Raw genomic sequence first — 23,542 nt, 5'->3', positions numbered from 1 at the left:
GGGCGCCTTCGGACAGGGTTAGCATGCGTGTCCGGTGTCGGCTAACTACCGGTCATCATCATGCCAGTGACGAGACCACATCGCGCTCGCAGACTGACCCGAACCCAGATCAAGGTCGGGTCAGTCTTGTCATAATCGTGTACTTCACCCCCCCCCTGCTCCGCCCCCCTCACCTGTGCGGTGGACGGCCAGCGCCGGCGCCCTGACGTCGTCGTAGCTCCGCCCGTCGGTGATGACGATCATGATCTTGCGCTTGTTGGGCTTGGACTTGCTGAAGAGCTGGTCGGCGGCGTAGGTGATGGCGGCGCCCGTGCTGGTGCCGCCCGCTCCAGTAGTTGACGCGCTTGATGGCGTTCAGCAGATCCGCCTTGTTGTTGTGCTGGCCGAAGCCGAACTCCAGCCGCTGCTCGTAGGTGTACTGCACGGCGCCGACCCGCGTGTCCGTGTCGGAGATCTCGAACTCCCGCGTGACGTTGGCCACGAACCTGTAGCACGGTGCGGAAGTTGCCCGTGCCCACGCTGCTGGAGCCGTCGATGACGAAGGCGATGTCGTTGGCGTTCAGGCAGGTCTTGCTGCACATGAGGCGGTCGGTGTCGCACACGCGCTTCACCAGCGGCTGCACGGCCTTGCGCAGGGCGAACCAGCTGGACACGGCAGGGAGTAGAAGCCGTTGGTGCGACACACCGCCTGCAGGGGGAGACGTTGGTGATTGAGGCTGCTGGGGACACACGGTGAGCTCGGATGGACATTGGTGAGCATGTGAATTAGGTCTGGATGTGGATCTTTGAATCCCAGTCTCAGAACTCCTTTTAAAACAAAGTGAAGGGTTCTAAACCCAGCGGAAGAAGAGTTCTAAACCAAGTGGAGAGATCTTAACCCCTGGGTTTAGAATTTTTACTAAACCCAGTGCGGAAGAGTTTTAAACTCCCTGAGGAAGAGTTCTTTCTAAACCAGTGAGGAAGGGTTTTGAACAAGTGAGGACACTTTCTGACTAAACCAGGTGAGGAAGGGTTCTGAACTCAGTGAGGAAGGGTTTTAAACTCCTTGAGGAAGAGTTCTAAACCTAGTGAGGAAGAGAGTACCTTATCCACAAAGTTGGCCTCGACCACGTTCAGCTTCTCGTTCTCGTCGGGCCCTCGATGGTGACGAAGAAGATGTTGATGCCGGACTCGCGGGCCAGGCGCGAGGCCTCCTCCACCTTGTCCGTGGGCCAGCCGTCCACCAGCACCACCACCACGTTGGGCGCCGCCCCCCGGTTACCGTTGCTGTCGCTGAAGTACTGCCTGTTGACGAAGGAGAGGGCCTTCCCTGGGGAGACACAAGGGGGCAGCAGAGCGGCGCGGTCAAGCCGATCCTGGAGTACCAACACCTCAGGGGATGTCTGTCGGGGCAGGCTTTGGTTTGGTGTGGAGATGATAAGCCTGATGCTCAAAGTGAAACATCTGGGACAGGTTAACATTGTTTACCGTGCTCAAAGCTAAATTATATACGATCTTAGACGTGGAGTCTTTCCTTAGTCTATCTGAGATCTATATGGAACACATTCAATAGGCTCTTATTATGAGCCTGAAGGAATAGTTGCAGGGTCCATCTGAGAGGGAAATATCTGTCATCAAGTATGACTCGAAACACAACTACTGGAATTGTCGTCTGATTAGTAGGGACATCGGCGCAGAAATAAAGAACTCTGTTTGCTTCAGGCTTCTGCATTTAGGACACGGGCACAAAGTCCAATGAATAAAAGCTGACGCCAGGAGAGAGGCAGAAAAACACCACTTACAGTTTGAAAGCTGACCCCCTGGGCTGGTAAAGCCAAGATATGCGTTTTGGTTAGACAGGCGAAAACCACTGCTTACAATAGCTAGGCTGTAATTTAGCAGCGCCTCGCAACAAATTTAGACATAATTCTGTCCTCGCATGAGAACATGTGAGTGGAGATTGAGTGAGTGACGAGTGGGTAAAAACATGATAATCGCCTCGCTTTCCACTTTCACACTTTCAGCCGTTGTCAAAAAGCCTTCATGTGGCGTTCCTCAGGGCAGCTCGATCGCTTACCCACGTTGGAGAGGCCTCCCTTCTGGGCAATCTTATCCACGGCCGCCTTCACGTCCCGGGAGTTGGAGAAGGACTTCAGGCTGATCTCTGTCACCGGTCATCTCTGAGGGACGAGGCGAGAGAAACAGCACAAACCTATTGTCACCGCATTCACCTCAGTGAGTTTGCGCTATGAGACGCAGAGAAATTATAAAACAAAAAGGCAACACATTGCAATAGCATTGATTAAGCAATTTATAACCATTAGTTAATGCAGGCAATGCAAATTAACTGACAATTAACTAACAGTTAATTAACAGTTAACTAATGCCTAGTATTTATTTACGAATGGTGTTCATGTTTACTACTGGTGTACACAAGTTAACTAAGGTAATGGTAATCATGTTAACTAAAGTATTAATTAATACAATATTTAATAGGGTTAGGGTTAACCCTGAACCCACTAACACGAACCTTAACCCTCGCCCTAACCCCTAATACTATGACAATGCTTGTCACCTCAGTACCTAACGTTAAACAGTTAGTTAACATACACTAACCGTAAAGCGGACCAACAAGCAGAAGTTAAACACTACAGTACAGCGCGTTGGTTACCCATATTGGATGACCCCCATCATGGGCCCTGCCACCCCCAGGTTGATGACCTGGGCCACCTCCGCCAGGAAGTCCTTCTGGATCTTGAAGCGCCGCTTCCCGATGCTCCAGCTGCCATCCATTAGGAAGGCCAGGTCCACCTTGCAGTCTGCAGTGGGGAGGGGGGGGGGGGTTCTCAGTGAGCATGGGAGGGGGGCGGGTCTGGTGTGTGTGTGTGTGTGTGTGTGTGTGTGTGTGTGTGTGTGTGTGTGTGTGTGTGTGTGTGTGTGTGTGTGTGTGTGTGTGTGTGTGTGTGTGTGTGTGTGTGTGTGTGTGTGTGTGAGAGGTTCTGGTTGGTTGCTGGAGGTACGGGACCTACTTGGGTCTCCCTGGGACACGGGTTCTGGGGCTCTAGGGATGGGGTCTTGCTCCCGGGTGTTGAAGCCTGGAGGTCAAATCAGGGTCGTGTCAGGGAATCAGGAAGGGTTCTCTTGTATACAGATGCAGCAGTAGGATCAACACATATGTATACTTACCTCAAATGTCCTTACATGGTTCACTTGTTTATGCTTTTATATTCGCAAGAAAAATGCTTTATGGATAAAAATAAAGTACTAAAATTGAGGTACAAATTAAATATTATTTTTCTTTCTGTTAACTTTTATTTCAGTGGTTGCCAGTTTTATACTTGGTACAGTACCATTCACATTTTATGTTCCCACATTGATGGTGGAAACGAAAACCCAGTTGCCTCTAAAGTGGTGGATATCAAGACTTACCAGAAGAGTATTCTCATCCAGCGCACCGTTAGAATAACCAGTGGAGCGCCCAGTTTAGACACTCCTTTACAGCCTGTGATTGTCAGAAGCCAAATGGGCCGGGTGGATGTTTTTTGCGGACTGAATTGGCCACTGACTAAGCAGAACAAATAACCAGGAATCCTGCGCTGAGCTTAAGGTCGGAAGAAAATCACTTTTCCCTTTTGATCCCGCCATGCCCTCTCTGCGTCCTCATAAACCCCAAAACACAGCATGCCTGAGGTGCCATTACAAGACAAAACCAAGGGATCAACGACATGACCTTGTTTGGGTTTCAATGTTTTCGGGATATTTTCTTCGGACTGAACCGTAAAATCCGAGGCTTTAACTAGAGCCTGGGAAACAGTCGCAAAGGAGCCAGGCGTCTCATCTCACCTGATTCATACAAGGGAGTGTCTGGCCTCCAGGAATCCACCGGCTCCACTGCATGGAGGGAAGCACAATATTAGCACAGGAAAGGCACATACACACACGCCTGCTGGTTATGTGTGGATATGGTTCAAACAGTAAGTAACCCATGCACGGTTAAGCCTATTTCTTTATGGATGACACACGCATCACACCGCATAACCTGTAGAGGCACTGCCATTGAGTTTGGGAGTGAAGTGGTTTTGGGGGCGGAGCTACAGCCAGGTGATAGTGAATGGAGGGAAATTCGAACAGTGGGAGGGGCAGATGGGACCAGGAAGTACACAAAGGAGATCAGGTATTTTGGGCTCTGGTGGGTGGTGGGCCATGAAGAAATGCAGGCGACTGGAACAGCTCTGCTTTAGCTTGCTGCTGACGTTTCATTCCTCCATTAGAGTGTAGAACTGGAGACTATTTGGAAGTGACTCAAGACACACACCATACCGGATGGTCTCAGGCCTGGAAGGCCCAACTATCCTGTACACCAGGTGAGATCTTTCCTTTTGGATTATATTGTAGTGTCCCAGATGGTGCACATTGTTGAAGCATGTGTTGGTTAGTTAGTCTTTCAGTTCTGTTGTATGCTACTAAAAAAGTGTCTGTGTTTTCTGCTCCTTGTTTTGCTGTTGTGTTTTGGATCTAAAGTGGGGGGGGGGGGGGACACGCTGTGTTTTTGATTAGCTATTGGGTGATACAAGCTGTAGCTTTGTGAGTAAATGTCATAATTTCACGGCGACAAACCTAAACGTCGAAGCTTATAACATTAAGTAGACTCATAGAAATATCACCCAGCATCACAAAGTAGACCAACAATATGAGGGGTGCTTGTTCTCCAAAAATGGAACAGGCGCTTAAAATCAAAACCGGTTATTCAACCAAACAAGAGGCCCATCGGCTTCTGCTTAATTATACAGAAGAGAATCACGGCTTCCTCTCAGAAGCAGCACAGCAGGAGGAGGGCTGGTGGTAATAACAGCACCACCGGCGGCTCACCTCGGGTGTGGGTTGCGTCTACCGCTGGTTTGCGAATGCCTTCTGAGTCGGGGGCGCGGGGTGCTGAACATAAAGAAAACCGTCAAAACCACGTACACTCATCTGGACATTGGCAGAAGATCAACGTTGAACTCTGAATGTCTTCAATTTGCAGGACATATGGTCGCATCGAATGAAATTTAAAAGAGGGCTTTGTGGTGTCTTTATGATTTGTTAACGGAGTCGTTTGTGTGTTCTGCTGTGACGCTTGTGATTTTAAATGAGTGACCAAACACTGCAATAAAACTTCCGCCTCAATCAGCATCATGTTCCTTGCCTTAAGAACCATACCGACGGGTGTCCTCTGGTGCAGTCTCTGAACATGAAGTACAGTTGCAATGACAGTGTTTCACCATGAGTGGCGCTGTCTCACAGGTTACAAGTTCTATGTGCAGACTGAGTTACTGTTGTTCTTCGTCGTAGTGTTCTAAGGAACTAGATACATGTTGTGTGGTGGTTCTTCATTCGTGATGTTATTTACATAGCTTGGTTCGTGCTTAATGGTGTTGTTTTGTTAGGATGGAGAGAAAGAAGGAGGGTAAGTTTACATGGGAAATTAAACCTACTTAAGTTTAAAATAACATCGATCTCACCTTCGAAGGGACCTTAAAATTATGCATTCACAAGGAACAATAAAAGCTTCAAACATAACAACAAACTGTATTGAAATACTAAAGGCACCGCAGTAAACAAGAGTGTCAGTGAGTGTCAGTGAGTGTCAGTGAGTGTCAGTGAGTGTCAGTGAGTGTCAGTGAGTGTCAGTGAGTGTGTGTGTGTGTGTGTGTGTGTGTGTGTGTGTGTGTGTGTGTGTGTGTGTCAGGACAGCATCAAAACAACCCAACCCCTAGACGTTTGTTAGTTCCAAGTAAAAGAAATAGAAAGTCACTTACGGTACGGTCCATAGTTATAAAACCAGCGCTCATACTCTGACAAGTCAGGCCTGTATTGACGAGCTAGAAGAGGATGGCGTGAAGCCCCATTAGTAGTCCCAACAGTTTGCCCGTGAAGAGAAAAACCCACACATTTTCATGGTTGGGATGTGGTCTTCTCTTATACAATTTATATACATCTAACCAATCCCATACCAATGAAAGGAATTCCCAACGTGCCTACTAAACCGCTAGCGGCGTCTTTATTGACATGCGTAAACAATAAACCCGGCTGTATCATCCCGGCTGTGGCATACATTACAGGGAGGAGAGCCTTTCCATATGGCAGGCATACAGAGCCCCCCCCCCCCCCCCCCCTAGCCAGCCCCCCAGCGCCGAGAGCCAGGCCTGTCATATGGACACACTTACACACTGAAAGAGCGGAGCCAATCATTGGATACCAGGTTCAACTTTGTTTACATTCAGACATGTATCAGAAGCAGATATCCATGGAGGGGGTCGAGGGTGCAGGGATGGGGGGTGAGGGGGGCATGCTCCTGGGACAGGGGGAGAGATGGGGAGGGAAGGAGGGAGGGAGGGGGGTTGGGAGGGAGGGAGGGAGGGAGGGAGGTGTAGGACAGTAGGTTGGTGTTGACTTACGTGCAGCCTCAGGTGTGTCCGTCTCGCCCCAGCTGTAGCCAGAGTCGGGAGCCACATAGCTGACGTCTGATTGGACAGTGAGGTGAGAGGGTCGACCAATCAGCAAGGGAAGGGTTTGTGCTTCGCTGCTGATCACTAATTAAAGCCGGATCGGGACTGTAACTTCTAGCAACAATGTTTTATACCCTCCTTAATCCTAGGAGAAACATTACCAATGCTGCACTGAACTATCGTTTGTTCACCTCAACACGAGGTCACCTTTAGACTATTAACCTGTCCACATGATTAGAGGAGATTTAAGCAGGGTTAAATGATGAAGGTGGACAGTCCGCCCTCTGTGACGTGATACCTGCCGGTCGCCGGGCGCCGGGGAACCAATCGGGACGTGCGAAGGGGGGTGGCGGCCAATCCCGTCGCGGAAAAGCTGTGCAGGAAGAAGACAGAGAGGAGAGCCTGGTTTCGTTTACAGGCATCAGCGGCTGTCACTCAACAGAGCCGGCCTATCTGGGATCTCCACAGGAGCGGTCACGTCGGTGTTTATCCCCAGGGTGGAGACTCTGTCAGGGTCTCCACGCTGGGGATAAACACATTGTGCACGACCCCCGGGGCCCACCCATCAGCAGGAGACGCGCATTGAGGCCGCGGACTGCAGCCTGCTTTCAATTCAGTAATTGCGCGCCGGCTCCTGTTGTTCCTACCTTCGGGGCAGAAAGATAACCCCAAACGCACAGGAATCCCAACACTGCTGTCTGCCTTTTTGTTTGCTCAGGGGCACGCATTCAGGCTCTGGGCGGCGCAGGCGCTCGGAGAGACTGTCAGTCAGTCAGTCAGTCAGTCAGTCAGTCAGTCAGTCAGTCAGTCAGTCAGTCAGTCAGTCAGTCAGTCAGTCAGTCAGTCAGTCAGTCAGTCAGTCAGTCAGTCAGTCAGTCAGTCAGTCAGTCAGTCAGTCAGTCAGTCAGTCAGTCAGTCAGTCAGTCAGTCAGTCAGTCAGTCAGTCAGTCAGTCAGTCAGTCAGTCAGTCAGTCAGTCAGTCAGTCAGTCAGTCAGTCAGTCAGTCAGTCAGTCAGTCAGTCAGTCAGTCAGTCAGTCAGTCAGTCAGTCAGTCAGTCAGTCAGTCAGTCAGTCAGTCAGTCAGTCAGTCAGTCAGTCAGTCAGTCAGTCAGTCAGTCAGTCAGTGACGGAAAACCCACTTTAGTGTCGAGCATCGACCTGGTTGCTTAAGACGTAGGAGACGACGGAATACCTGTTGACCTAAAACGGTCCGAACACATACACCGTAGCAGCACCCTACACTTTAGCGGCCGGCTTTAGCTGACCCGCAGCGACACGCGTTAATTAACCTCTCTGTTTAGGGTGGACGTGGAGCTTGTTAAGCATACAGCCCTGGGCTCCAGGCCTCCCGTATGAGTGGAGCCACAGTACAGGGTCTCTGTTGACCGGCCATGAGCCGGTCTGGGAGACTGTGGAGCGTGGGAGTATTGTTGTACTGCTGGTGTCAACCCAGGGACAGTATACTTGGCCGGCGCAGAGATTAGGGCAGTTTGGCGCTGGTCGAGAGCCCGTCCAGAGAGCAGCAGACAGTGGGGTTGAGTTCGACCTGAACCTGGGGGTTTAAGAGGATTACCTTCAACACACACCCGGTTAATCTCCACTTTTTCTTTGTCTGTGATTGTTGCGACCACAAGGGTACCAGGAGGCCTCTGTACACCTTTTGGGTAAGTCGGTTTCAAACTGGATCAGCCCATGGCTTCCATGTTGCAGAACCCATTTGATGACCCTTTAATAAGGGGATACTATTCTCTTATTGTTGTGGGTATTGAGGGCCTCATGGTGGAATGGAATGGAACTCGGATCATAGGTTCCACTTGGGGGGGGGGGGGGGGAAACCCCTACTGTTGATAAGTAACGGGGCTGAAAGGATTCTGGTATCTTTGGCATCCCAAACCTATTTTAGACAACCATGGTTTTTGTGTTTCACAAACAACAAGACCAGCCTTCCAACATTCCTTGGAAGGCTGATCAGAGGGTTAGACTGCTGTTCTAGAAAAGATGCATGGATTGCAATCTTTGTCTCCCTCCCTCACCCTCCCTATCCTTCCCTCCCTCTCTCCCTCCCTCTCACCTCTACCTCTCTATCCTTTCCTCTTTCTCTCCCACCTCACCCTCTCTAGTCTTCCCTCCCTCTCCCTCCCTCCCTTTTAACCTCAACCTCTGTCCTTCTCTCCCTCCCTCTTTCTCTCCCTCTCTAGCCTTTGCTCTCTTTCCTTCCCTCCCTCTCTCCCTCCCTCTCACCTCTACCACTCTATCCTTTCCCCTCTCCCTCCCACCTCACCCTCTCTAGACTTCCCTCTCTCTCCCTCCCTCCCTCTGAACCTCAACCTCTGTCCTTCTCTCCCTCTCTCACTCCCTCCCTCCCTCTTTCTCTCCCTCTCTAGCCTTCACTCTCTTCTCTTCCCTCCCTCCCTCCCTCCCTCCAAACCTCAACCTCTCTGTCATTCTCTCCCTTTCTCCCTCCCTCCCTCCCTCCCTCTTTCTCCCCCACCCTCCCACCTCACCCTCTCTATCCTTCCCTCTCTCCCTCCATTCCACCTCACCCTGACTTCTCCCTCTCCCTCCCTCTCTCCCCCTCCCTCCCTCCCCTACCTCCCTCCCTCTGGTAACAACACAGGACTGCGTGGTGCTTCGTCTTTCATCTCGCTCCATGTTTCGGAGCATTTACGAGCAGAGGGACGAGGGCCAAAGCCGACGAGGGCCAGAGCCACCGAGGGCCGGAGCGAATGAGATCAGGTCGCCAGATTGGTATCGCAGCACTGACAACAGTTCATTACTCAGCCTGCTCTTATCTGAGGAGGGGGCAGCCAACTGTACTCCGAGTTCACCGATGCTCAGCGAGCCGACGGAGACTCGCAGAGAGAACCATGACTCTCAGGTCTTGTGGTGATTTTGCCTGTCACTATTCTAGTGTGTGCCACTGCGTAATACCGTGTGTGGTGTTACTGTCTGATGTTGTTGTCACTATTGTGTACTGCTGTGTAACACCGTGTGTGGTATAACTGTCTGAAGTTGTGTGATGTGTGTTAGTGTGTAGTTTTGTCTCTCCTCGTGATGAAGTTTTTGGGAAAATGATTTCCCTGTTGGGTCAACTGAATAACTGACCTACTGACTCACTAACTAGCTGTGATGTGTCCCAACACTCACGAGTCTGGTTCATCTTTGAGCCGTCTCGTGTCCTGTGTTTCGCTGATGCATCAATCACAGCTCACATGTTTGGCCCCTCAAGTTACTCCACCGTTTAACCTCAGCCTCAGACAGAGGTTTGTTCTGGTGAATTCTCGATAATCATGTGTTTTGAACCTGGTTGATGAGCTCAGGGATCCCCTGTCGAGGGTCTGTGTTTGGGGTGCAGCAGGTCGTGCTCCCTCCGCCTCACATCCTCCTACACTGTTTATAGTATTCCCCCATCCAGAGCCTGCTGGTTCTTACCGGGGTTGGCCTGGCCAGCGCTGGGGATCCGCTCTGCTGCTGGGGCCGGCTGCACCCTGTTAAAGGCTGTTAGAGAGAGAGAGAGCCAGAGAGAGAGAGAGCCAGAGAGAGAGAGAGAGAGAGAGAGAGAGAGAGAGAGAGAGAGAGAGAGAGAGAGAGAGAGAGAGAGAGAGAGAGAGAGAGAGAGAGAGAGAGAGAGAGAGAGAGAGAGAGAGAGAGAGAGAGAGAGAGAGAGAGAGAGAGAGAGAGAGAGAGAGAGAGAGAGAGAGATGAAGTTGGGGCAGAGGCTTCAATCGTCTCAATGCAATGCCCCACTGCTTCACCATTTACCCCAGCAATCAAAAGCTTTTTCCAACCGCGGTTTGATTTCACATCACACACCGCGGTGTATTCGCAGGTCCTAAAACATACTGTAGTTATTTTCATCGTAGTGGTCGGAATATGAATACAGGAATACGACGAGGGGCGATGGGTGGTGTGTGTGAACCTGCAGAGGCTTTGGGGAGGAATGCCATGAGTGGATGGAGATCACAAGTTCACGGTGACGGCCAGGAGCCAGGAGGGGTCAGAGGTCAAACCCCGGAGGGCTCCTGGATCTCTGCTTTCACTCTCTCCCAGTAAAACAAGCATCTGCTGCCCGGCTGCCTGCCGCTATTGACCTTGACCTGGTGTGTGTGTGTGTGTGTGTGTGTGTGTGTGTGTGTGTGTGTGTGTGTGTGTGTGTGTGTGTGTGTGTGTGTGTGTGTGTGTGTGTGTGTGTGTGTGTGTGTGTGTGTGTGTGTGTGTGTGTGTGTGAGAATGTTATTACCGCTCTGTTTGTGAACATGTGTACGGGTTAGTACTTGTGTGTTTACATGTGTACAAATGAGTCCTGGTCTGTGCGTGTGTCTGCATGTGTACATGTTAGTATTGGTCTCTGTGTTTGTTTGCATGTTTAGTATTGGTGTGCATGTGTACTTCCTAGCAGCGGCATGTGGGTAATTAGTCGGTTCTCGTGCATACATGTCCGAGTGAGCACTTGTTGGGTTGTGTTTGTCCGGGGGGGCCGCGAGACCCACAACTCCCAGACCCTGACGGTCATGTGCGTGTGAATGGGCCTGTATTGCAAACAGAAATCCACACGCGCGTCACATGTTTGTCTTTCAGAGCGTGTGCATCACTTTACGGCCACACTTAACCTACATGTGTGTGATTCATATTTTTCAGTCTCTCTATGTGTGTGTGTGTGTGTGTGTGTCTAATGGTGTGTATGTTTTCGTGTGTGCGTGTGTGTGTGTGATGCATGCTTGTGTGTGAGTGCATATCAAAGATTAACCTGTGCCAACTGGAGCGATGGGCTGCCTTCGAATAGTGGACCCTGCCCCCGCCTCAGGTCTGCGCAGACCTGCGACCCCAAGAGAGATGTAACACAATGCACTCCAACACAATACAACACAATGCAACACAATGACAGCACAATGACAGCACATCGTGAGACAGCAAGGTAATAAACAGAGGAGGTCATCCCACACAGTGACCGTGATGCTGGTAAACAACGCGTCTGTATGAATGGCGTGCGACAAGCAGAGTACAAGGTGTTAGTAGCATAGAGCTGCAGTTGTAGAAGACGGCTTACTCTTTGCCAAAGACCGGCCGAACAACACTATCCACACAAAGGTGCTGAGAACATGATTAAAGGGGTGATATTATGCCACCAGGTGTGAGTGTGGTTTTAGTGTTTCCACCTAGATGTATGCTGGACAGATCAGTCTACCAGCCTCCCAAGTTTACTGTGGCAAATGTTGCTCGGCTATCCATCATACAGCTGGGCGGACTTTCAAACGGCTTGTAATGGCTGATCACACTCACACCTGATGGCATAATATCACCCCTTTAATTTGTGGTGTTGTGGTGGAAATATTAGAGACACTAAGATAAACAACATACATTTGATGCTCCCTTCCTCCAACAGTTCATTTCTAGATTGACAACGTAAACCTCCACTCGTCCTTCCATCGTGTTGAATACTGAGATTTCAAAGGATTCTCCTTTTAGAGATAACAAAATACGTTGAAACAAAACAGGCTCTGCTGGAGCCTTCTGGTCCCTTGGCTTTAGCGGTGTTGTCAAAGTAATGGCGCGGTGTTGTCAAAGTAATGGCGCTGTGCAGCAGCAGGCAACAGAGACAGCATGCAGAGTCTAAAGAGTTTGGCCCGGCGAGAACAGGGCAGCGTGAGTACATGTGTAAATATGTATTCTAGATGTGTGTTGTTCAACGTTGTGCACGTGTGTGTGTTGGCATGCACGTGTGTGTGCGAGTGTGTGTGTGTGTGTGTGTGTATTTTTATGTGTTGTGTAGTTATGGGTGAGTGTGCATGTATGTAACCCTACATCCAAACGCAGACATAGTATAAACGAAAGTGATGCATCAGGATAATTAAAGCAGTGTTTACCTTGATTTACACGTGCTGGGAATCTATTCGGATAGACACTTCCTCTGAGCACTAGAAACGCAGGCGTGTTCGTTATTATACTACGGGATATTCAGTCATAACAGTTTCCCAAGATCTTTTTAAAGTCTGTGAGAATGTAAACATACCTTGACTGGTCGCCTTGCCGGTCTGAGTCTGCCCTACAGCAGTGTCGAGAATAACACAAGGTGGGCGAATTTAAGTGGAAAATACACTCGTTTGTTGTAATGTTTACACACAACATACACAGGCCTCGACAACTACCACCATCTGTTAACCCAAAAAACATCCGTAAAATGAATTCAGACGCGTTTCATTCTTTTAACCAACTGAACCCAAGTGCCTTCCGACGCTGACAGACCACAGTCCCGTAGGACTAGCGTGAGAGCACTACTGCTGTTCACCTCACCCACGAGCACCGTGGCTGCCCTGGGCTAACCCCACTACCACCTGCACCACCACCACCACCAACAGGCCCACCAGCTAAGCAAAGCCCCCCCCCCTCCCCCACCCCCCTGAGCCAGCACCACCGCATCCTGCCTCGACCAAGCCACCAGACCCCTGCTGGCTTCACTTACTTGAACTAGCAGCTGCGGCCACCGAGGCAAAATAGGGGTGGCTGCTGCCTGGGTAGGACAGAGAGACGGAGACAGTCACGCAAAGAGGAGGGGAAAGACGAAGAAAAGAGGTGGATGGATGGGAGGTGGGCAGGAAGAAGAGAGAGAACATGTGGTTTGTTATACATTAGCATGTTGGTCTTGGGTATAGATAAATATACCAGACCAACAGACAAAGAAACAAACAAGGCATGGTGAGCTTTTCATTTGATGGTTCAGGAGTTTTTTGGTCAAATGGAAAAGCTCTAGAGGCCATTTGTCCAACTCCTTCCCCTCTCTATCGATGCAAATGAAGGTTTCACGACAAAGCTGCCAAAGCAATAATTGAGAGACTGCCGGTTGTCAGTTGTCAGTTGGGAAGTCATTAGGTCTCAAGCTGACAAACAGACAGAAGTGGATCATTCTGGTTGGATTGGCACTATTGGATCGTCTCTTTGCAGATGATAATCAGAACATGTGATCATTTCTGTTATTTCTGTATCCAAATGAATACGCAATCCTTCCCATCACATACATGGATCCAATCCACATGTATGTAGATAACATTTAAAATGTGTGGGTGTGACAAATATAACGGTCACATTTGTGTGTCCATCATAGATCTGTCTCCTACCTGCATCCCTGATCTTATGGATTGCAGTGCGGGCTTTGGTGGTGGTGGGTAGGGGTGTGGTGGTGGTGGTGGTGGTGGGGGCTTGAGTGGTGGTGGTGGTGGTGGTGGGGACTGGCGTTGTGGTCGTGATGGGTTCGGGAGCTATCGTTGTCGTGGTTTCCTTCTGGCCTGTAACGAATGGAGGAGGGCGCGGGCGATGCAGATTAAACGTCAATGAAACAAGAGCGGGAAACACTGGAGCTATGGTGCTCTAGAGCTACGGTTTTCTAGAGCTGCGGTGCTATTAGAGCTACGATGCTATAGAGCTACAGCGCTACGCTCATGTATTCTTCACATTCCTGGAAACCAGCTCATGGCTGCTCACGCCTGGAGAGAGTTCAAGGAGCCAAAGCCGAACGAGTGATCTTTTGAACTGTAACAAAACGTGATGTGTCGAGTTCTGTCAGGTACACGGGTGTGTTTTTCCCCTATTCATATTTTCCGGGGAAATTCCATTCAAGTGAAGGGTGGGACTGCTCACTGGTTTTCACGTAGGTTGGTCTGGAGGGCGTGAAGAACAGGGTGGAGGGGTAGATCACTCCTTTCTTTGGCTTCCCCACTGAAACACAGCAATGATAACAATTTGTCAAAAGTACATTTGTCAGAAGAAAGAAAAACAATATATCGCTGTCGGTACAGTTAGGATATTCATAGAACCAAGTGCAAGCACTAACAATCACTAGGTTAACCCATTCCCCGTATGCAACAAAGATAGCTAGGATAAGATGCTACACGATGCCAAGTACTATTTTCAAGTGCTAGGATGTACAACATACAGTAAGTGTGTATATATCGTGGTGCACAGTGATATCGTAGTATAATGAGTACATGTTATTATGATTGTAATATTAGTTGCATTCATTGTTTTAGTATTGGGGTTAGTATTATGAGTTTTGAATTAATATCAGATATTAATAGTCATTTTGTGACATGTTGTGTGTCCTGTTGTCGGGTACCTGAGAGAACGAAGGACTCCCTCCACTTGGGCAGGGAGAGAGAGCGAAGTCCATTGGAGTTGCTGCCCTTGTACACATTCTGCCCCGGCATCTTCTTCACGATGACCTTCCCCCCAGAGTTGGTGATGATCCCACTGAGAGGGAGAAGAGCGAGAGCTTTCATTACCAACACAAAAATACGACGCAACAAGAAAAACCCATGAACCTCGTTTATGAGAACTTAAACCTGCAGTATGTGCTTTTTCTACTGCAAATATTTACTCCATTAAAACAAGTATCCTAACTAGAAATGTTCCCAAGAATAAAACAGGGCCCATTCACGAGTCAGTCCATCCAGTGAATATCCTCTATAAATAGTTTTATATTCGATTTTCTGAAATCAATACATCTCCAACTGTAGCTCCAACTCTAGCCACTAGAGGCCGCTTATGTAAAAACGTACATAGTGCAGGTTTAAATAGAGATTTAGAATGAACACAATACTTGTGTATGGCCGCATTGCAGATGCTGGAGATGGAGGCGAACACCCCCGTGCCGTAGACCTGCTGCTTGGACTCCTTGCAGTGGGAGGGGCACTTCACTATGAACTCTGGGAGGTTGACCTTCCCCGCTCGGACATCACACTCTATGGCTGGAACCACTGGAGACAGACGGACAGGGAGGGGGGGGGGGGGGGGGGGGGGGGTCACGGATCATACCATCCTGGGGGGTCCAGTGGGTAAAGCAGGGTTGTGACACCTAACCTTCCCCCCCTGTCTCAGATGGTGATATGAACATCTATCTAATATAAAAAATATTTTTATAGAACAACCAGAAAATGCTTGGCATGCTCTTTATCCACTGGGGCTTATGGATTCCGGCCCATTTTTTATTAAAAACTGCATTTGATTGAAAGGAGCACCTCAAGCGATATGCAGGATGGACGTGATGGTGGATAATACAATACAGGGGTGAACCTGGGGTTACAGGGGTGTGTGTGTGTGTGTGCGTGTGCGTGCGTGTGCGTGCGTGTGCGTGCGCACGCGTACCTTGCTTCGGCTTCTTGTTCTTCGATCCGTTGGGCTTGGCCAAGCAAACACAAGACACTAGGAGAGCTGTGGGGGGTGAAGGGGGGTTGGAGGGGGGGGGGGGGGACAAGATGGCTTCATGCAACAGTAGTCAAGGTAACACGACTGCCGGCGTGTTTACTGTACGCAGAGGCTTTGTGTGTTCGGTTGGCATCCGCTGCCCACCATAATAAGCAGCTAATAGTGATGGATTCAGCCCTGTTATGAAGACATGCGTAGAGGGGACTGTGTAATCCACAGGGACACCATTCAGACGTGTTTGCTTGTTGTGGCCCGGCCAAACAACATGACACTGTAATGTGTGGGGAGCTGTGCGGTCAGGGGGAGAACAATAGAGAGCCCCGGAGATCGAAAGGGGGAGAGACAAAGAGATGAGAGGGAGAGAATGAAAGAGGGAGTGAGAGAGTGTGAGCTATAGGATGAAAGGGAGAGAGAGCGAGAGAGTGAGCTATAGAATGAAAGGGGGAGAGAGCGAGAGAGTGAGCTATAGGATGAAAGGGGGAGAGAGCAAGAGAGTGAGCTATAGGATGAAAGGGAGAGAGAGAGAGAGGGAGTGAGCTATAGGATGAAAAAGGGGGAGAGAGACAAAGAGAGCTATAGAATGAAAGAGGGAGAGGGAGTAAGGATATGAACAGAGACGTTACCCAGGCCGATGGCGATGACAGGTGCTCTGATCATGGTGCTGGTTCAGAAGATCAGGGAGACGTCCTGATTCAACCTGACAGTAGGAAGAGAGAGAGAGCCTTAGAGCAGAATTGCCAAAGTCATATTTCAAAATTTTTCTGAAAAACTGAAAAAGACATAGGATTTTTTTATTTTTGCTGTAACAGTACGTTCGACCAGATGTAGCCAATATATAGACATAGCCAATGAGGCACAATGAACCAGCAGTGTATGGAGAGTAGAGTCGGGCAGATGTTACAATTTGGCCAAAATATGACTTGGGCAATTATGCTATAATGCTAACGATTTGTATCTTAGTCTTCCATCCTCTCATTGAGCCATAGGAGTTCCTCTAGAAAGTTTGAAACTGCAGCCATCGCTTTAATTCAACAATTGTTTTGAAAGAAACTTCTGGGTTGATGGAGCCTCTTGTGTTGCATCCTTATAAAACCTAAAGCAATTCAAATGCTTTGGCACAAAAGTGATGCTAAAGTAACCTTAACATTGTGACGAAGTACGGTAGATGCTTTTGAAGTACAAACGTGTAACATTATCAGCTTGTGCTGTGGTAGAAATTAACCTTACATTCTATGTTAAACTATGATTATTATTAGGCCTACATATCATATATATACTTTAATGGTGGAAAAGAGCTGATCACCTTTAGCCTAGATGTTATGTGCCATGTGACACCAGTGAGTAAGTCCAGTTCATTCCCATCTGATGGGCCATGTGGCACATCAGTCAGAGAGTCCAGTCTACTCCCATTTTGATGTACTCTCTGAAGACAATGCTTACATTCACACGTGTGCATCATCTCTGTTTGTATAAGGATAATATATGTTCTAAGGTCACATTGGGACTCAGAAGACATAAGAGAATGCTGACATCCACACAGTATGACCCTGATGGGAAATTCTATATTTGATGAAAGTCCAACTTTGTATGGTGTAAGAATCAGGGATATAAGGAGCTGTCCGGGATTCATTCAGTAGTGTGTATTCGAGGATACCATTCGGCTTTGTTGTCTCTCGTTTGCAGGTGGCAATAAAAACTCTCCATCTATACTCGACCTGGACTCCCCGATTCCTCTTGCTTATAGCTAGTTGAAGTGAATTAGATAAGTTGTTATTATTAATGCTACAACAGTGCTTTTCTGTTTTCTGATCCAATATTACTTTATATCAAATGAGTTCACATGCAGTGCATCTTGATTTCCATTAGTGTCTACTGTTATTAGACCTGGCTTGCTGTTCCACTACACTTAAGGCCGTAAACATCTTGATAGAATCTGAGACACGACATGTTTGAACTTCATGTGCAGCATTTCGCAAGAAAGTAAGCCAAAATCTAAATATTTGATGTCTCAATCTCAAAAAACAGACCATCGGGTTAAACCCAACGTGCTTCATCTAACCGACACATCACTCGTCATCGGAAACCGGGAACTGTAATTTTCATTACATCTGGAAGTTCCTCAAGCCGAGATGCGATGGAGGCGCTATAGTTACCGCACACAAACAGACAAGCTCTTACAGTGAAACGTGCACAGTCAACAGAGAGATCCCACACAAAGAGATGAAGCCCCACCGAGGAGCCTGTGTCAACATGAAGCCGGACAGACCGGGCGCCTGCGGAGACAGACACCTTGATGTCACGCACCACAAGCCCTCTTAATGACACCGCGAGAGCAATAACGCAGAGGAGCTTTCACTGGAACACTGGAGCTCCGCCTCTGATGCCAGACGTCCGTCACAAACCCAGCAGCGGCTCGAGAGGGCTAGCGTTGCCAGGCGCGGGGCAGGGGGTGGGTGGGTAGGGGGGGGTCGGGTCAGAAGGGCCGGCCTCAGAGTGTGTGCCAGGGCGCCCGGGCAGAACTCATCGCCTGCGAGGTAATGACTGAAGTCTCCCCCTGGACAATGGAATGCCATGCCACCCACTGAGAGGGACATTGTGTCTGGCCCCGTGCTGGCCATGTCGGGGAGAGGGGCGGTGGAGGCGGTGGAGGTGGTGGAGGTGGTGGTGGTGGTGGTGGTGGGGCGGTAGTACCATCAGATGAAGTGGAAATATTTAATCAGAGGACGAGGATGATGATGATGATGAGATTCATAAAACATGTCTGCACGCTCCGCATGTGTCGTACCCCGGCTCCCCCAACAGTCCCACCGCTGGTAATCATTTGAGTCCGCCGACGGTGGGATCCACTCCTGTAGCTTCACTTTCCCCACCACCCTGAGGTGAGTGAACACGTCCATCTCCAACGCGCTGCATTCAAAGCGTTCGTAATAAAGCCCTCTGGTGCACTTTCTAAGCGTTGACACCGCTTTTTCCACAGCGGTGTGCTTTGACAAGCTGAATCCCCGCTGCAACGAGACTACAATATGCACCCATGATGGGTACAAGCTGGGGCAGATGGCAGGGTGACGGCGGGAAGGGGTGGGTGGGTGGGTGGGTGGGTGTGTGTGTGTGTGTGTGTGTGTGTGTGTGTGTGTGTGTGTGTGTGTGTGTGTGTGTGTGTGTGTGTGTGTGTGTGTGTGTGTGTGTGTGTGTGTGTGTGTGTGTGTGTGTGTGTGTGTGTGTGGTTGAGTCAGCAGTCTCCGACTGGATGAATTGAGGCCTCACATCAACCACTTGTCAAACACCTTTTAAGGGGAATCCGCCACACACACACACACACACGCACACGCACACACACACCCCATCCCAACGTCCTGCATCAGTTGTAGGTAAGATTGATCGCAATCACTTCATAACTCTGCTGTGCCTTTCATGTCGAAGGGCATGTGTCTGTGTGCGTGCTTGTTGGCGTGTGTGCCGCAATTTCCACGGTCATAGATCTACTGCGTCTGAAGCTTCCGAACACACAATGGATGGCGAGCAGACATGCCAGGGCACAGCTCTCAGTTCTGTCGATTTAAAAAAAAAAAAAAAAAACAGCGTCAGAACATCGTGTGAAGACGGACATCAGACAAACCCACAGCACTCAGGCAGCGCTAGATGGATGGCGCTTGTCGCGGTATGTGCGGGCGTCTACAGTGGCATCCGCTGATCCACGTAAATCGAGATGTGCGCTGGTGCGACGGCAGGGTCACGTACTGTATTTGCGTTGTAAATCTGGTGGAAAGGGCCAGACACACCTGTGCTGTACCCCAGACACCTTAATGCAGGGGTCTCAAACTCAACCTACCTGGGGGCCGCTGGAGGTAGAGTCTGGGTCAGGCTGGGCCGCATCAATTATTCCACAGAAAAAAGGAGCACAACTGACCCAGTCTAAGCTAATGATCGGGCTATTATTAGATCACGTTGGCTATGTAATCGCTGACAACAGCGGACATTTCATAGTGGTTGGTGTAAACCGGGACATTTTAGCATCCTTTGGCTTTTGTCGGGACTCAGGACACGCAACTCAAAATTGGGACTGTCCCGGCAAACCCGGGACATCTGGTCACCCTATCACAAGTGATAAAATAGCGTGGCAAGCCACTCAGCAAAAATGTGCGTTTGACAGAATGCGCGGGCCGCACCAACATCAGACTTTGATGTCAAGTAGGGGGCCACAAAATATCATCCCGCGGGCCTCAATTGGCCCCCGGGCCGCGAGTTTGAGACCCCTGCCTTAATGGCTTGGGGCGTACTGGTGTGTTACCCTTTGCTACCTGCATGAATGAAACTCTATCCCGTTGCCTCGTTTGCTGTGAATGACACCAGAGATGATGGTGTGACAAGAACTGGTTTCATTGTGCACATCGTTTGCTACAAGTGTGTGTCATACAGCAAAGAAATGTATAAAAAAAATGAATTTGAGAATGAAACAAGGGGAAGTTGTTGTGCACAAAGCAAGGGCTGTGAGTCTGCCCTGAAGTGAGTGATTCAGCCCGTGTGTGTGTGTGTGTGTTTTTCTTTGCTTTATGTGGAAAACTTAACATGACTGGCCGAAATCTGATACAGAGCTGGGCAAAATCTGCCCTTAATGAAAGTAGGCCAACGCATTGTTTTTACCAAATGTTTACGTGGTGAGGTGAGGGGTAGTGGAGGGGGGTGGTGAGTGCGAAACATGACTTGCAGTTGTTCTAGGTGTGTTTCAAAGACCGAGACATACGATAGCTATGGTGAGCTCTGTTTGGAGTTCAAAGAAATTCAACATTTGTGGTGTGATGTGATATGGTGCATATTGTTACATAAGACAAGTAAAAACAAGACCAGAAAATGCAACCGGGAGCGTAGATCTCATTTCATGCAACTTCATTTGAGTTTTTTTCCCTCCCCTTTAACTTTAGGTTAACTCAGTGTTGCATTTCAGCAGCACTGCATTCCTCGTCGAGGTGCATGGAGAGTGGGGGGGCTTAGGGAAGGAAGCACGGTCGTCAAATCCTGACAGGCTGTATACTCTACTCCTGATAGTGTGCTGTGTGAGCACATTACCTATTGGCGAACTCTGGTTGGACAGTCGTGCACTTTGTGATTGGTGCCATGCCTTAATCGCCGGTAACACACAACTGAGCGTGTTCACAGGTGCCAGTACACACATTGCATGGCCTAAAATTCTATAGCAGCAAGCCAACTGTGAATTATTGGACAGATCAGAGCTGAATGAAAACCCAACAAGTCTCTACAGGGTCAATCCCCTGCACAGTCTTTTCATTTGAGGCTGTGTTTGTTTATCAGGCATAACACCGGCGTTACTTTAAAACCTGGCACTGCCTGTGTTGCAAGCCGTATCTTGAATATTGCTGCTGGACATGTTGTAGGTGGAGAATCCCTCAGATTATCAATAGGTCCATTTTAATAACATAAAGTGGAGAATTGGTGTCTCCTATTAATTTCTAAGTCATGATGCAGCATTGACAGATATGCTTCTCTGATGAAGAGGAAAGCCTGATAATTATAGTCATAAAGATAATGAGGTTTAAATTACCCCTACCATTACTCAAGGGGGAGGCTGTCATGTACACACTCGTCCCCTCCACAGATTGGGACAACCAGAAGGGGAGAGGGAGCGTTGAGCTGGAAGCCCCTCCAGTCAGGCTCTGCTGGGGACGTCTGGGGCGTCCTGAACTCGGGGCAATAAACCCATTTCTAGAAGGTTATTTGAGGATTTCATTGGCTCTCTGCCAACCTCTGTGTGTTTTTTGTTTTAAATGGACCACTGGTTTGCTATGCGTCGCAAACACGTTTATTAAGGCTTTATTATCATCACATACCAGATCGCTTCTAAGATCTTTGACGATTCCTCAACAACGTGGTGAAAATAACCCCACTCCAAGTAAACTTCGATTTCCACCTCGTAGCCTACTTAAACGTGAGCAGCGCAGATCCAGCAGCCAATATCAGTGCAATAAAACACAAATAAAATAATAATTGAAAAAAACAGAGACGCGAACTTACCTGGCAATGTAAAAACAAAACAAATTCCCAAAGCAACAATTCCCCGGCAGCGCGGTGTTCAGAATCGATGCTCTCCGTTCATGTGAGGAGCAATGTGCATGATCAGGCATGTGCACTATCACTGGTCTCCTTCAGTGGGACCTGGAGAAGTGCTGCCTGAGCGGAGTTATGGAGGAGCGCACGTTAGGAGCCAGTGGACGGGATGGGGCCACGGCAGAGCATTCTCCCCCCCACCCCCCCCCCCCCCCCCCCCCCTCCCTCCCTCTGCCCGCCCCACTCTGAGCGCACACTCCCGCTGGCCTGCAGAGCTCGGCCCAGGTCGAGCAGTGGAGGATGCTTGCTCATGTCAAATTCAAACATTTGGTGGAACTTTTCAGCGTCGGTGTTTTAACGAGTGACGTTATGGCTAGTTGATTAACACACGCATGTTTTGCGTTTTTTTGCAAACCCCCTTGTTGCGCAATGCTTCTCCAGGTGCGTAGGCCTAACGCATTCCTGGAGTTTTACAGCAAACCAAGATTTTAAATTCCTTGGTCTGATCAATGTATACAAACTTTGCGCACACATGCCACTCACTCACTCACTCATGCATGTACTCACGCACGCACGCACTCACACAAGCCTTGCTCTTGCAGTAGTTTAGCACGGGATGCTTGCTCGATGTCACTGTGCCAAGGACACCGCGGACTCTGCGTGATGCATCCGTTAACTAAACGTGTGGAGCACATAAGTGAGATGATATTTCCAATTGGGAACGAACGGCTTCAGTATGAAAAGTGCTGCTGGGCAACAGGCGTGGGATAAAGGAAAGAACAACTGGGAGGAGGATCACGTGACATTGTGTGACTCATGCGTCTAAATGTCGTCATGCTTCATTTAACTCACCGAGATTACAGACTGCAGTTTGAACTAGAAAGATACGTTTTAATTTGCCTGCATTATGGCTAACTGTGCAAGCACCACTAAACAACACAATGCATATGATTTATAAGCGCACAATGCTATTTTGAGTGTGTGGGTGAGTGTGTGTGTGTGTGTGTGTGCGTGTGTGTGTGTGTGTGTGGGGGGGGGGGGGGGGGGGGGGGGGCGGGGGGCAACACCCCAGAATGACGAATGAAAACTTGCGCAAAAAGGGCGTGTGTGAATCACCGATCGAGGATTGGAATGTCGTTATTAAAAGGCTTACATACACAGGTTGTCGGTGTTGGCGGGACCACAGAATAAAATGTTTGCCTTTTTTTATAATTCAAGTACAGTGTAATTCAAGTTTATTCCAAGTCAAATATTCAAGGCGGGCGGCGCCGGCCATCTTTCAAAGTCTGTCGCACCAGTATTGTGACGTTTCGATGTGCGAGGGCAAATCGCCGCCGACGCCCTCCCTTCGCGTGAGGGCACGGGTTCGGAGGCGGGCCGGTCACCCCCTGGTCGACGTACGGGTTCTTCGGGTTCGGCTCGGAAACGGCGTATTTGCTCCCAGGCTTCTGAACACGAAGGGCTCCCCCCGGGTCCGCCTCGGCTCTGGGTCCGAGGGTCTGGAAGTGCTTCAGCCGCACCACCTCGCGGCTCCTCCGGATGCACGGCATCAGCTCCGCCACCTCCTTGCGGAACTTGGAGCTCATGCCAAAGTAGATGAGCGGGGTTGTAGAAGCTGGCGGACTTGGCGAAGAGCCGGGTGATGATGCTAGTGGTGTTGGGAACCTGGAAGCCCCAGGCGGACCACATGGACACCACGGCGTAGGGGGACCAGGCCAAGACGAACGCTGTGCAGATCACGATGGACACCTGGAGACGGGAGAAACAGGAGCCACAGCGGTCAGCATCAACCATAATCAGGCTTGAGCGAATGCTACTTT

General features: G+C 49.4%; 2 protein-coding genes across 2 annotated transcripts in view; both read right to left on the bottom strand.

Annotated features, from left to right (window-relative positions):
* Window positions 1-144: 144 nt before the first annotated feature.
* On the bottom strand, window positions 145-21,896 carry LOC132473620 (vitrin-like). Its single transcript, XM_060073827.1, is given in 26 exon segments — window positions 145-324; window positions 326-484; window positions 486-652; window positions 655-688; window positions 1,084-1,139; window positions 1,142-1,309; window positions 2,057-2,157; window positions 2,651-2,798; window positions 3,009-3,074; window positions 3,823-3,870; window positions 4,849-4,911; window positions 5,778-5,840; window positions 6,417-6,482; window positions 6,766-6,840; window positions 9,900-9,965; window positions 11,215-11,283; window positions 12,332-12,382; window positions 12,478-12,510; window positions 12,928-12,975; window positions 13,580-13,747; window positions 14,100-14,177; window positions 14,575-14,708; window positions 15,058-15,214; window positions 15,603-15,668; window positions 16,286-16,362; window positions 21,694-21,896. Coding segments are annotated over 25 exon segments (2,298 nt in total). The 5' UTR covers window positions 16,320-16,362; window positions 21,694-21,896.
* Window positions 21,897-22,843: 947 nt separating this feature from the next.
* The window catches only part of LOC132473619 (ocellar opsin-like), a 4,372-nt gene continuing 3,673 nt past the window's right edge, over window positions 22,844-23,542 (bottom strand). The window contains 3 exon segments of the mRNA XM_060073826.1: window positions 22,844-23,082; window positions 23,084-23,326; window positions 23,328-23,538. Of these exon segments, the coding sequence (XP_059929809.1) occupies window positions 23,002-23,082; window positions 23,084-23,326; window positions 23,328-23,538 (535 nt within the window). The 3' untranslated portion in view covers window positions 22,844-23,001.

This window comes from Gadus macrocephalus, chromosome 15 (assembly GCF_031168955.1).
Source record: "Gadus macrocephalus chromosome 15, ASM3116895v1".
Lineage (NCBI taxonomy): Eukaryota > Metazoa > Chordata > Actinopteri > Gadiformes > Gadidae > Gadus > Gadus macrocephalus.
Note: the sequence above shows the minus strand (reverse complement) of the source record. Positions and strands in the feature narration are given on the sequence as shown.